At 41.5% G+C, this 15634-nt stretch overlaps 1 protein-coding gene across 1 annotated transcript in view; it reads left to right on the top strand.

The window, feature by feature from the left end:
- The window catches only part of LOC112069306 (interferon alpha/beta receptor 2-like), a 15222-nt gene extending 3132 nt beyond the window's left edge, over positions 1-12090 (top strand). The window contains 9 exon segments of the mRNA XM_070438504.1: positions 745-874; positions 1651-1829; positions 3005-3060; positions 3062-3107; positions 3110-3150; positions 3361-3452; positions 3454-3524; positions 3694-3806; positions 9868-12090. Coding sequence (XP_070294605.1) covers positions 745-874; positions 1651-1829; positions 3005-3060; positions 3062-3107; positions 3110-3150; positions 3361-3452; positions 3454-3524; positions 3694-3806; positions 9868-10677 — 1538 coding nt within the window. The 3' untranslated portion in view covers positions 10678-12090.
- The last annotated feature ends 3544 nt before the right edge of the window (positions 12091-15634 follow it).

Here is a 15634-nt window from a genome sequence, read left to right as displayed (position 1 = left end):
GTATAGCCACGGCATACTATGACACACAATCACTTGTTTACTGCTCTAATTACGTTGGTAATTCCATTTTTAATAGCAGTAAGGCATCATGGGGGGGGGGTCTGTGATATATGGCCAATATACCACGGCTAAGGGTTGTATCCAGGCTCTCCACTTCGTGTCGTGTGTAAGAACAGTCCTTAGCCGTGGTATATTGGCCATATACCGCACCCCTTCGGGCCATATTGCTTAAATATACCACACCCATCAGGTAAAATATACCACACCCACTCAGGCCTTATTAATAAAAGTAACTTAAGTATAGGCCTACACCCACACCATTTTGTTGTTGGGGTTACAGACACACCATTCAAACACAGGAAAGCTTCTTTTTAACATATTTAATTTGTTTTCCATCAACAACAAAAAAAGGCCATTTCACTCTATTTGTAACTAATTATAGGTCATTATTTTAAAGAAATCACACTGGACTGTTACTTTAAGTATTACCCCTCATAAATACAGTAATGATGACTGCAATTATGAAGCTGTAACTTACTGAGGAAAATATATTGTACAAGATGCAGAGGGGGGGACAAGCTATGCAAAAATGTCTCACCTGAATGTGCCTGTAGTAACAAGGTGACCATCCATATCACTGGAGTCATGACACCTACGGTCTGATATACCACGGGTTTTCAGCCAATCAGCATCCAGGACAAAAACGACACCCTAAATGTAATGTATCTTCCTCTTCTTTCTCAGTTATGTGTGATCTGCCTGCTCCAGTCAATATGACTCTCTCCTCCAGACATTTTGTCCACCAGCTGAGGTGGGATCCAGGCCCTGGGTCCCCCAGGGGCGTGTACTACCGCGTAATGGTTGCCTCGGACAGGTATATGTGTGTATGATGTAGTTGTGTCATTCTGTATGAGTATCTCTCTCTCTTTCATCCTCTCAGTTGAATAGGCCAAAACTGCCTTCCCTTGATGTGTTTGCTCTTTGAATGATTCAGTACTGTAATCACAACATATTGTTAGATTCTGGGTTAAACTTGGAACATTGTTATATTCAGAAGTATCTTATTTAAAGAGTGATAGCGACTGGTTTTTACATCAGAAGTGAATGGTTATCTGTAGGAGCCAGATGGCTTTGGAATGTGTTGGGTGGACAGGAGGAAGTCACAGGATTGCTATAGAGGATACGGGTGGTGATCTGAGGATTAGGCAAATMAAGGGTTGAGGTCAGGTCAGATCCCCTTAAAGGGAGAAATTATGGTTTATTACTTTGTCTTCCCGTCAAACCATAATAGATGTAAGGATTGGCGAGAAGGAGTGCATCTAAATTGGAGTATATATACTTGTGTTGGTGGAAACATGTTTTGTCTAATGCAGTTGTATTGACCCTCTGGGAAGAATAAACTTGGTTCAGCTTTCATTTTGTCCGTTGAGTTTTTTAGTCTTGAGAATTAGAACCGAACAATATCATACACCTGGATGAAGATAGACTTGTCAGAACATGACTTGGGAGTGTCTTCTTGTATTTTAGCTCAATGATACACACACCATACTAACTACTGTGTAACGTTAGGCCAACTAGCAAACAAGTTAGTCTTGAACTTCTCTCTCTGTCTATCATTACCGCTCTCTTTTTTCCCCTCGTTTAAATTAGGGGTGTCCTGTCTTGGGAGGTGGTGGCTGGTTGTGAGCACGTGGAGTTCCCTCTGGTMTGTAACCTGACTAAAGCATTCTCAAGCCACAGTCTCACCTACTACAACCGTGTGTACGCTGTGTCTGGGAACCAAGTCTCACCCCCGGCCAACCAAAGCGGCTTTAAACCCATCACTGACAGTGAGTGTCAAATCAAATCAAATTTTATTAGTCACATACACATGGTTAGCAGATGTTAATGCGAGTGTAGCGAAATGCTTGTGCTTCTAGTTCCGACAATGCGTAATTAACAACAAGTAATCTAACCTAACAATTCCACAACTACTACCCTATACACACACAAGTGTAAAGGGATAAAGAATATGTACATAAAGATATATGAATGAGTGGTGGTACAGAACGGCATAGCAAGATGCAGTAGATGGTATAGAGTACGGTATATACATATGAGATGAGTACTGTAGGGTATGTACATAAAGTGGCATAGTTTAAAGTGGCTAGTGGTACATGTATTACATAAAGATGGCAAGATGCAGTAGATGATATAGAGTACAGTATATACATATGAGATGGGTAATGTAGGGTATGTAAACATTATATTAAGTGGCATTGTTTAAAGTGGCTAGTGGTACATTTTTACATAATTTCCATCAATTCCCATTTTTTAAAGTGGCTGGAGTTGAGTCAGTATGTTGGCAGCGGCCGCTAAATGTTAGTGGTGGCTGTTTAACAGTCTGATGGCCTTGAGATAGAAGCTGTTTTTCAGTCTCTCGGTCCCTGCTTTGATGCACCTGTACTGACCTCGCCTTCTGGATGATAGCGGGGTGAACAAGGCAGTGGCTTGGGTGGTTGTTGTCCTTGATGATCTTTATGGCCTTCCTGTGACATCGGTGGTGTAGGTGTCCTGAGGGCAGGTAGTTTGCCCCCGGTGGTGCGTTCTGCAGACCTCACTACCCTCTGGAGAGCCTTACGGTTGTGGGCGGAGCAGTTGCCGTACCAGGCGGTGATACAGCCCGACAGGATGCTTCGATTGTGCATCTGTAGAAGTTTGTGAGTGCTTTTGTGGACAAGCCGAGTGTCAGCGTTTCTCCTCAGTCACGCCAAAGGAGAGCAGGCCAGTGCTTATCTGGGTTGTGGGGGAAGGAGGGTACCAGGGAATGGAATTTGTAAGGTTAATGTTAAAATACTTTGGAGTTGTGTTCAGGAGCACTAGCAGAGCTTGTCAAATACAACCACAAGTAGGCTGACACGTTCTTCATTTTAAAAACATGTTCTCCCCTGTTGGAGAGACTTTAAAAACAGCTCGGTTGAACAGCAGCCACTAAGTGCTGTTTGTCCCTCTGTGTGTCCTGTAGCCCTCCTGGATTCGCCCGTGGTGAGTGTTAAGGCCTGTGGCAGCAATCTGTGTGTGGGACCTGAGGCCTCCTGTGGACGGCCTGTGGGATGTCTACAACAGGTTCCCTACAGTTTAAGCATCAGCAGCAGCAGACATGGAGCTACGGTGAGGACAGGAAGAGCCAAAAATGCCTACGGGTTGGAGCTATATGGGTCAATTTGAAATTGAGTGACAGGATTCACACACAGTGATAACATCATCACTGCATCATCAGAGACGCTTTACTATTGCATGGCATGTTCTCGTTTCAGTGCTGAATAACTCTGTGTATTCAAGCCATTATGCATTGGTTTGATTGGTTTTTGTGGTGTCCAGTACTCTGAGAAGATAGCTTCTCTGAAAGAAAAGATTCTAGAGAACCTGGCTCCAGGCAGAGAGTACTGTGTCTCCGTCAGAATAATAGATAGGGGAGAGACGCAACAAGAACTCTTCCTACAGCCAACCACACTGTGCCGTAACTGCTGCCAAGTACATCGCAGGTACAGTGTGTGTGTGTGTGTGTGTGTGTGTGTGTGTGTGTGGTGTGTGTTGTGTGTGTTGTGTGTGTGTGTGTGTGTGTGTGTTGTGTGTGTGTGTGTTGTGTGTGTGGTTGGGTGGTGTACATACATATGTGGTCTTTGTGTTCTGACTGCCTATCTCTCTCCACAGACACAGAGATATCAGTGGTTTTGTGTTTGCTCGTGTTGTCTGGGCTGTTTACTACTACCCTATTGTTCCGCACTGGATTCATCTGTCTGAGACAACACCTTCCAGAAGTACTGGTAAGCTATAGACTGATACAGATAGATCTATTCTAGCCCTGGTTTCAATCAATCATTAACATGTATTTTATAAAGCCCTTTTAACATCAGCAGTTGTGCTTCACAGATACCTAGCCTAAAACCCCAAAGAGAAAGCAATGCAGAAGCACAGAAACTAGGAAAAACACCCTAGAAGTTGGAATACTCGATCAGAAGGGGTCTGGGACTAGCCTCCAGAGTGGCGCAGCGGTCTAAGGCACTACATSACAGTGCTAGAGGCGTCACTACAGACCCGGGTTCGATCCCAGGCTGTGACGCAGCCAGCCGAGACCAGAAGACCCATGAGGCACTGACTGAAGAGTGTTGGGTTTCTCGTAGCATAAAGTCACGTCACAAATCTTAGCTCATGCTAAAATGTCAACAGGAGACTCAGACAGTGGAGACTGACAGCCCTGCACAATTATTTTTTTTAAATCTTCAACATAGAAATGCTACTAAAAATAACCCATGATTCACGAAACTATATTTTGAAAGGGGAAGCAAAGTACTTTAAGCACATGTTTTACTTTTAGTCCACTAACCGAAAATAATTGTATGGATTTTTTTCAATTAATAATGTAAAATTAACAACTGTACAGAAAGATTCATGTGTAGGATAAATTACAGAGGAGGAATTTCTTGACGCAATTAAAGCCTTTATGTCCGGGAAAACTCCAGGGTTGGATTGGCATACCAGTGGAAGTACACTAAACTTTTGATGTACTCAGAAGACCATGATTAGCATGTTTTAACCACTCCTATTTAAATGGTAGATTATCAGACACTCAACAAGAAGGTCTGATTTCATTATTACTGAAACAGGATCCAGGTGGTAAATATAAAGATCCAGTCCATTTAAAAAATTGGAGGCCCCTTGCATGTCAGTGTTCTAGCAAAATGTATAGCGCATAGAATTAAAAAGGTATTGTTGGATATTATTCATCCTAATCAGACAGGTTTTTTACATGGACGATACATTGGAGATAATATAAGACAATTATTGGAAACATTAGAACACTATAAAAAAAAATCTGGAAAACCAGGCCTGGTATTCATAGCTGAGTTGGAAAAGGATTTTGATAAAGTATGACTGGAATTTATATATAAATGCCTGAAATATTAACATTTTGGAGAATCTCTTAGAAAATGGGTTAAAGTTATGTATAGTAAACCTAGGTGTAAAATAGTAAATAACCACTACTTCTCAAAGTATTAAACTGTCAAGAGGAGTAAAACAAGGTTGTTCACTATCGGCATATCTATTTATTATGGCCATAGCAATGTTAGCTATTAATATCAGATCCAACAATAATATCAAAGGGTTAGAAATCCAAGGCTTAAAAACAAAGGTGTCATTGTACGCTGATGATTCATGTTTTCTTTTAAAACCACAATTAGAATCTCTCCACGGCCTCATAGAGGATCTAGATCATATATGTCAGAGTCAAGGCCCGCGGGCCACATCCGGCCCGCGAGAAGGTTTTTTACGGCCCCTGGGATGATCTTGATTTATTATTAGAACCGGCCCGCAGACCGCAGCAAGCCGGCAGCCCGCAGATCTTTTACACGCACCAATACTACATTTCCCACAATGCAACGGTGACGCACCGAGCAGTAGGCTGCTTCATTTCAATATTTATTGGCACAGCAGTCGTCAGCATCACAGTAAAATTAACTTTCAGATACCCATCAAAAATGGCAAAACGGAAGATGGGACACTGAGAACGGGGGTTTCAAACAAGGTGGGAGTCGGAGTATATGTTCACGGAGGTAGCTGGAAAACCTGTGTGTCTTCTGTGTGGAGAAAGTGTGGCGGGTACTGAAAGAGTATAATCTGAGACGACATTATGAAACGAAACACGCGGACAAAAACAAGAATATGGACATGGAACAAAGGCTACAAAAGGCAGAGGAATTAAAACGAGGCCTCAAATCTCGACAGGCTCTGTTCAAAAAAGGATTTTTATATAAAGGAAATTTGTCTTTTGTGTCTGTTGAAAATTAAAGATTACTGACAGAGCCATAAGAAAATATTGCTTTATTTATCTGATCATATTGGAATATATTTGTTAGGTTTTCAGTAGGTTCAATTAGGTTCACTAGACTATATGCGTCATTTAAAAAWTTTTCAATGAACATTCGAACAGTCCGGCCCTCGGCTTGTAGCTAAATTTTTTATTTGGCCCTCCGTCCATTTGACTTTGACACCCCTGATCTAGATACTTTTTCTAATCTCTCTGGATACAACCAAATTATGATTAATGTACTATATTACATATAGAATCACACACAAAAAAAACTTTTACATTACCGTGTAGTTTACCAATGACGGTGATGTAGACATATTTGGTACACATATCCCGAAAGAGAGAAATTATCTTACTACAATACATTTTAATAGAAAGTTAGCAAAAATAGACGATTTTGCTACCTTGGAAAGGAAAATAACTGTCTCTGTGGAAAAATCACCTTGATTAACTCTTCAGTCATGTCCCAGTTGCCCTATTTGCTTATGGCCTTGCCTACATAGCGACCAGTTTTTTAAAAATTATATGAGCAAAAAATATTCAATTTTATTTGGAATGGCAAGCCAGACAAAATTAAGAGGGATTATTTATATAATGAAGATGAATTTGGAGGGCAGAAATTATTAAATATTAAAGCATTAGACCTTTCACTAAAGGCTTCAGTCATACAAGCGTTATACTTAAATCCGGACAGGTTCTCRAGCAYATTAGTAAGAATGTCTCACCCCATGTTCAAGAATGGCCTTTTTACTTTTAATTCAGATTACAAACTCACTTTCGGATATTTGAAAATGAAATAATCTCCATAGTAAAGTTATTTTTAAAACAAGCCATAGAAAGTTGGTTGCAATTTCAGTTTAATCCACCAGAAAAGACAGAACATATAATTCAGAAGATATTGTGGTTAAATTCAAATATAGATAAAAAAAAAATAAAAAAAATTTTTAACTACCAAAAAAAGTATCATCTTTATAAATTATATCATAAATATGACTGGTGGAGTTATGTCACACATGCAGTTTACAGAAATATATGGAAATGTCAGCTCTACCCAAATTTACAATCAACTAATTGCAGCAAAATAACGGCGGATTCAAAACTTCGAATTTTTCTATTTAAATTATTATACATCATTTGATACATTTTATTTGGTCCATATGTAGATTGTTTTTGGTCGCAGGTCCAGGAATGGTTGGAGAAGTGCAACATTTACCTGGAGCTAATTCAGCAGTTAGCTCTACTGGGTGATTTGAAAAGTCAGTCAGTCGATCAATAATATAATCATACTTTTAGCTCAAATGTTTTATCTTTAATTTACAATTTAATTTAATTTACATTATATTATATATTATATGTAGAAACTATGAGAATAGAAAGGTTCAGAACTTTTGTGAAACATCACAGCACAGTTGAAAAGTATATGGCAAGTAGAAATCACAACTGGATGGTGTTCAGAAAACAGATGGGAGGGGTTCAGGGGAGCTTAGAAACAACAATGTAAAATATACTGTGTCCGTGTATAGAAATTCAGAACTTTTGTGAAAGATAACAGCACAGTTGAAAAATATGGCGAAATAGAAATAAAACTGGATGGACTTCAGAGATAGATGGGTTCATGGTAGCTGAAGGATGGGATTTAAAAAAAAAAATAAAAAAAAACACAAGATAACTATTGTAAAATATGTTGTGTCAGGTAAAATGTAGAAGCCGAAGTGTTGTTGTCCATTGGTTTACTCCAATTAGAGGAGGAGTGGTAAAGTTAGGGGGAAATAAAGGTAAATATATTTTAAATATATATACAGTACCAGTCCAAAGTTAGGACACACCTACTCATTCAAGGGTTTTTCTTTATTTTTACTATTTTCTACATTGCAGAATAATAGTGAAGACATCAAAACTACGAAATAACACATGGAATCATGTAGTAACCCAAAAAAGTTTTACACAAATCCAAATATATTGGAGATTCGTCAAAGTAGCCACCCTTTGCCTTGATGACAGCTTTGCACACTCTTGGCATTCTCTCAACCAGCTTCATGAGGTAGTTACCTGGAATGTATTTCAATTAACAGGTGTGCCTTGTTAAGTTCATTTTAGGAATTTCTTTCCTTATAAATGCGGTTTGACCCAATCAGTTGTGTAGTGACAAGATAGGGGTGGTATACTGAAGATTGCCCTATTTGGTATAAGGATGAATATGTATGAACTTTCCAATTTGTAAGTCGCTCTGGATAAGAGCGTCTGCTAAATGACTTAAATGTAAATGTAATAAGGCCAAGTTCATATTATGGCAAGAACAGCTCAAATAAGTAAAGAGAAACGACAGTCCATCATTACTTTAAGACAATCCGGAGAATTTCAAGAACTTTGAACGTTTTTAAAGTGCAGTCGCAAAAACCATCAAGCACTATGAAACTGGCTCTCATGAGGACCGCCACGGGAAAGGAATAACCAGTTACCTGTGCTGCAGAGGATAAGTTCATTAGAGTTACCAGCCTCAGAAATTGCAGCCCAAATAAATGCTTTACAGAGTTCAAGTAACAAACACATCTCAACATCAACTGTTCAGAGGAGACTGCGTGAATCAGGCCTTAATGGTCGAATTGCTGCTAAGAAACCACTACTAAAGGACACCAATAAGAAGAGACTTGCTTGGGCCAAGAAACACGAGCAATGGACATTAGACCGGTGGAAATTTGTCCATTAGTCTGAGTCCTGATTTTTGGTTCCAACCGCCTATTCTTTTTGAGACACAGAGTAGGTTAACGGATGATCTCCACATGTGTGGTTCCCACCGTGAAGCATGGAGGAGGAGGTGTGATAGTGTGGGGGTGCTTTGCTGGTGACACTGTGATTTATTTGGAATTCAAGGCACACTTAACCAGCATGGCTACCACATCATTCTGCAGCGATACGCCATCCGATCTGGTTTTCCCTTAGTGGGACTATCATTTGTTTTTCAGCAGGACAATGACCCAAAACATACCTCCAGGTTGTGTAAGGGCTATTTGACCAATAAGGAGAGTGATGGAGTGCTGGATCAGATGACCAGACCTCAACCAAGTTGAGATGAGTTGGATCGCAGAGTGAAGGAAAAACAGCCAACAAGTGCCCAGCATATGTGAGAATTCCTTCAAGACTGTTGGAAAATCATTCCAGGTGAAGCTGGTTGAGAGAATGCCAAGAGTGTGCAAAGGGTGGCTACTTTGAAGAATCTAAAATATATTTTGATTTGTTTAACACTTTTTTTTGGTTACTACATGATTCCTTTTGTGTTATTTCATAGTGTTGATGTCTTCATTATTATTCTACATTGTAGAAAATAGTCAAAATAAAGAAAAACCCTTGAATGAGTAGGTGTGTCCTAACTTTGGACTGGTACTGTATATGGTTACAAAAMAAATATATAGGGGGATTGGAAGTGATGCAGACAATTACATTGACGGAAGCTACAATCTGTCGGCACTGTTAAAGCTGATCTACACCCTAACAAAAATAAAGACAGCCCTGCACAACGCCGGAAAAAGCTGCAGGTCACACACACACACACTGTGATACATGTGATTGTGCTGTGGTCACAAAGACTGAAACGGCTCCGTGTTTACCAGGCTCCTGCAACCAACATGGTTCAAACTAAAACCCTTCTTTCTCTCTCATAGTCTCTTTWTCGAATACTTTGTATACGGTGCATTCGGAAAGCATTCAGACCCCTTGACTTTTTCCACATTTTGTTACGTTACAGCAGTATTCTAAAGTTTATTAAATAAAAAAATTCCCTCAGCAATCRWCACACAATACCCCATAATGACAAAGCAAAAACAAGTTATTAAACATGTTTGCAAATGTATATAATAAAAAATGTAATAAAACAAAACAGTCTGTTGATTTAAGACTGTTTTGTTTTTATCAACGTATTTCATTTTTAAAACATTTCGGTAGCCGTGGTCTTATTCTGTGAAACGTGTCTGACTACCCACCTCCTAACCTCACAGATGAACTCTATCTCTTCTCTGCAGAGCTCAATACAACACCACGAGGAGAAGCTACATCCAGTGCCCTATGATGAGGAACCATTTCCCTCAGTGCATCTAGTGCCACCATCGCCCCCTTCAGGAAGCACTGGGAAGGACAGCGAGAGTGAGGAAGAAAGTGAGGCAGAGACAGAGCGAAGCAGTGGGGGAGGACAAGGATACAAGACACGAGGGATCACTGCTGGTCTGACCTCTCATAACCCCCTCTCTTCCTCCTCTTCCTCTAGAACAGAGATGTTCCTACACCCCTATCTAAGCACCCTCTCTCCGGCATATCCCACTGCCACATCCACAGACACTCAGACCACCACTGAGACACAGCCCAACCGCCCTCACGTTCCTCTCTTCATAACCAGCGACCAACAGCCTGAATCTCTGCTCAGACCTGACGGCCTCTCAATGTCCCTATCAAACAACCATCCACTGCCTAGACCCTTACAAACCAGTCAGCTTACAGAACCAGCTCAATGTGCCTCACGGGGACAGGACTTGAGCTTGAGTCTCTCCTCAGAGAGAGACACAGGGAATGCAGAGGGATTACATCCGGAGGAGGAGGAGGAGGAGAGCTGCCTGGATGTCAACCTGCTGTCTGTAACCCTAGGTAGTAGACATGAGGAGACGAAGAGGCAGAGAGAGATGGTGGAACCCCCTGAGCCCACCATTCCCTTCCTGCCCTCTGACACCAAGTTTTGGGCCACAGAGCCTGCCATAACACAGACGTACACTGCTACGTCTGAGGAAGAGGATGAGGAAGATGAGGAGTATTCTGGTTACATGAGGCGATGAGAGAAGTAATTTCTTGCACAATTAACCAACTATCCATTCCATTTTTCCATTTTGCCCGGAGGATTTTTTATTTGTTGATGAAACCCCATATGACTAGTGGACATTGTGTACGCTTCTGGCATAAATATCACATTCTTCCCAAGGTAGCCTGAAGTGGCTTCCTTGTCCTTCTTCCTTTATTTTTGTTATTAACCTTTATTTAACTAGGCAAGTCAGTTAAGAACAAATTCTTATTTATAATGACCGTCTACCGGGGAACAGTGGGTTAACTGCCTTGTTCAGGGGCAGAACGACAGATTTTTACCTTGTCAGCTCGGGGATTCGATCCAGCAACCTTTCGGTTACTAGTCCAACGCTCTAACCACTAGGCTACCTGCCGCCCCTTTATCTGCATTAGGTGAAAATAACTGTTTATCTCTCCACTATATTGCTTTGACTTTTCTTGTATTTTCAGACCAGTTCAAATTTAAAAGAGAAGAGCCAATGTATTTGCCTGACTGCCCAGACTCCTTGCTCCAGCCATATGCTACGCTACGCCCACGGACGTTCGTTTGTTCTCCGCAATGAGTCTGGATCCGAGTACCTCCCCGATGATTTCTAGAATGTAAACACACTCTAACCGTTCTGATTGGTCCCAGAAACTGATGGATTGGACCAGAGCCAGAACACACGTGGATAAAGCTGCGTTTAGAAAATGTGTCATTGGCTTTGATACTCTGATTGGTTAGAGATGATCCAATCGTTGATGACTTTGTTTTGTACAACACCCCTCCTTTTGATGTCACCACCAATGACTTAATTGATGTCAGTTTCAGACTGAAGTATGTAGCGAACGACAGAACAGCGGAAGTATTTAGTTTGAGTCCTCGGCCAACCAATAGTATTGAATATGGACTATACTAAATTATTGCAGTTTTTAAAGTATTTAGAATYATGTTTTTTTACATCATTAAATTGTTAAAGTACATAATACCTCAGCGGGGTTCTTTGTGAGAGCCATTATCAAAAGTTACATTAGGTTTACAAGTACTTTGGAGTTATGTTATCGATGTTCACAGACGGCATTAGTACTACTGGCTAATACTAACGGGTAAACGTCAAGGGCATCACTGAACAAGCTATACAATACAGTATTCTGTACTTATTCACAAGTTTAAGGTCAACATACATTTTAGTGTTTATGCGATCATCGTAGTGGTACTTTACTTGCTTTTTGCTATACTGTAAGAAACATTTACTCTAACTGTTACATATTCAGGAAAAAGTAATCATTTTGAAGTGTGTATTATACAAATTTTGCAATCGACGTTTATCGGTAAAATATATGTAATATTTGTCAACGCCAATTTTTTTTTCTGGATCTTAGACTTTTTTTATCCTTATTAATTTTGTATGTAATAAAATATTTTTCTACCATCTTAACATTTGTTTTATCGTTTGTTATAAACACAGTTAAGAAACTATTCAGTACAACAGAGGTTTCATGTTCCTGACAGATATGTACACTGTATCCTTCAAACCACAGAAACACAACTAATACAGCATGCACTTAAAATATTACATCAAAATGGACAGCAAATAAATACACTGAGTGTACAAAACATTAGGAACACCTTCCTAATATAGAGTTGCACCCCTCAGAACAGCSTCAATTTGTCGGTGCATGGACTCCACAAAGTGTCTAAGGCGTTCCACAGGGATGCTGGCCCATGTTGACTCCAATTCTTCCCGCAGCTGTGTCAAGTTGGCTGGATGTCCTTTGGGTGGTGGGCCATTCTTGATACACACAGGAAACTGTTGAGCGTGGAAAAACCCGGCAGCGTTGCAGTTCTTGACACACTCAAACCTGGCACCTACTAACATACCTCATTCAAAGGCATTCAAAGGCACCATTCACCCTCTGAATGGCACACACACAATTTGTCTCGAGGCTTAAAAATCCTTCATTAACATATCTCCTCCCCTTCGTCTACACTGATMGAAGTGGATTTAACAAGTGACATCAATAAGGGACCATAGCTTTAATCTGGATTCACCTGGTCAGTGTATGTCATGGAAAGAGCAGCTTCCGTTATCTACAGTATCTTATCTTCATTCTTTGTATTCTCTGAAACATCATTTTCATTACATGTTTGATTTGTGTATTATCTCTGGTACTAATATTTTGTTCTACTGTAATATCTCTCTCTGGCGTTCCTGTTTAATACCCGTCTCTCTGGCGTTCCTGTTTAATACCCGTCTCTCTGCCTTTTTGTTTAATACCTGTCTCTCTGGCGTTCCTGTTTAATCCCGTCTCTCTGCCTTTCTGTTTAATACCTGTCTCTCTGGCGTTCCTGTTTAATACCTGTCTGCTCTGCCTTCCCTGTTTAATACCTGTCTCTCTGGCGTTCCTGTTTAATACCCGTCTCTCTGCCTTTCCTGTTTAATACCTGTCTCTCTGGCGTTCCTGTTTAATACCTGTCTCTCTGGCGTTCCTGTTTAATACCTGTCTCTCTGGCGTTCCTGTTTAATACCCGTCTCTCTGCCTTTCCGTTTTAATACCTGTCTCTCTGCCTTTCCTGTTTAATACCTGTCTCTGGCTGTCCTGTTTAATACCTGTCTCGCTGGCTGTCCTGTTTAATACCTGTCTCTGGCTTTCCTGTTTAATACCTGTCTCTCTGGCTTTCCTGTTTAATACCTGTCTCTCTGGCTGTCCTGTTTAATACCTGTCTCTGGCTGTCCTGTTTAATACCTGTCTCGCTGGCTGTCCTGTTTATACCTGTCTCTGGCTTTCTGTTTAATACCTGTTCTCTGGCTGTCCTGTTTAATACCTGTCTCTGGCTGTCCTGTTTAATACCTGTCTCGCTGGCTGCTGTCCTGTTTAATACCCGTCTCTCTGGCTGTCCTGTTTAATACCTGTCTCTCTGCCTTTCCTGTTTAATACCTGTCTCTCTGGCTGTCCTGTTTAATACCTGTCTCTCTGGCTGTCCTGTTTAATACCTGTCTCTTGCTTTCCTGTTTAATACCTGTCTCTCTGGCTTTCCTGTTTAATACCTGTCTCTCTGGCTGTCCTGTTTATACCTGTCTCTGGCTGTCCTGTTTAATACCTGTCTCGCTGGCTGTTCTGTTTAATACCTGTCTCTCTGGCTTTCCTGTTTAATACCTGTCTCTCTGGCTTTCTGTTTAATACCTGTCCTCTTGGCTTTCTGTTTAATACCTGTCTCTCTGGCTGTCCTGTTTAATACCTGTCTCTGGTGTCCTGTTTAATACCTGTCTCTCTGCTTTCCTGTTTAATACCTGTCTCTATGGCTGTCCTGTTTAATACCTGTCTGTTTAATACCTGTCTCTCTGGCTTTCCTGTTTAATACCTGTCTCTCTGGCGTTCCTGTTTAATACCCGTCTCTCTGGCTGTCCTGTTTAATACCTGTCTTCTGGCTGTCTCTTTAATACCTGTCTCTCTGGCTGTCCTGTTTAATGCCTGTCTCTCTGGCTGTCCTGTTTAATACCCGCTCTCTGGCTGCTGTCCTGTTTAATCCCTGTCTCTCTGGCTGTCCTGTTTAATACCCGTCTCTCTGGTTGTCCTGTTTAATACCCGTCTTCTGGCTGTCCTGTTTAATACCCGTCTCTCTGGCTGGTGTCCTGTTTAATACCCGTCTCTCTGGCTGCTGTCCTGTTTAATACCCGTCTCTCTGGCTGCTGTCCTGTTTAATACCGTCTCTCTGGCTGCTGTCCTGTTTAATACCCGTCTCTCTGGCTGCTGTCCTGTTTAATACCCGTCTCTCTGGCTGCTGTCCTGTTTAATACCCGTCTCTCTGGCTGGTGTCCTGTTTAATACCCGTCTCTCTGGCTGCTGTCCTGTTTAATACCCGTCTCTCTGGCTGCTGTCCTGTTTAAACCCGTCTCTCTGGCTGGTGTCCTGTTTAATACCGCGTCTCTCTGGCTGGTGTCCTGTTCTGTGTGACTATCATTTTATATTTTTTTGTCTGCATCTCCCACTCTCTATATATATGTTCCAGTGGTGTGCCTGCTCCCAGCCATTAGTAACGTGTCCATTGTCTCCTTCAACCTTGAGCACACTCTGACCTGGCTGCCCGGTTCAGGGAGTCCTGCCAACACCCACTTCACAGTTCAGAGCCTCAGGTACGCTCTTACACTTCAGTCCCATGCTTTCATTTTATCTATCCTTCTAGTGTAGCTGCTGAGTAAGTGCTTTCATTTATCTATCCTTCTAGTGTAGCTGCTGAGTAAGTGCTTTCATTTTATCTATCCTTTATGTAGCTGCTGAGTAAGTGCTTTCATTTCAGCTGGTTACGTGGTAAAGGAAAAATACTGAATCACTGCAGTCTAGGACAGGCACACCCCTGGTAGAAATAGAGAGGGGGGGGGGAAAGTGATTTAATCCATGTTAGGGCTGTAACGTGGGGAAGGGGGTCTGAATACTTTCTGAGTGCACTGTATCTACTTCATTTTGAGGTTGTTGTTGTTTTACAGTGTAGAGATACGTCAAAGGATACATGTACCTGAAAAGAAAGCAGTTCTGAGAATGTGGTCAACACCCACTCGCATTCTCTTTGAATAGAACCTGAAATAACACCAGGACTGAGGATGACAAAGCAGACCAGTATCTTGTCTAAAATAATAATTGAATCCGGCACATTTTCCTCTCTGAGGGGTTGTTTACCTCGTACTCGCAGATGTAGATTTCGTGTGGTTTTGCCCTCTACTTCCTGTCACCAGAACAGCTATGTGTCAAGGAAACTCACCTCTGTTCTAAGAATTAACACACAGTACAAGGCATAGTTAAACCCGTCCAAGGGGGAGGGGGCTCATGCTCGTAACCACAAGGTCCAAGGGTGAGGGGCTCATCTCTCCATTACCCACAGGTCCAAGGGGAGGGGGTCACATTCTCTACCCACAGGTCCAAGGGGAGGGGGCTTCATCTTCTAACCCACATGGTGGGGGGGCGCTGGCAGTGGCTCTACAGGTC

The sequence above is a fragment of the Salvelinus sp. IW2-2015 genome, unplaced genomic scaffold, assembly GCF_002910315.2.
Source record: "Salvelinus sp. IW2-2015 unplaced genomic scaffold, ASM291031v2 Un_scaffold967, whole genome shotgun sequence".
Taxonomy (NCBI): domain Eukaryota; kingdom Metazoa; phylum Chordata; class Actinopteri; order Salmoniformes; family Salmonidae; genus Salvelinus; species Salvelinus sp. IW2-2015.
The sequence above is the reverse complement of the archived record's forward strand: the minus strand, read 5'-3'. Positions and strand labels throughout refer to the sequence as shown.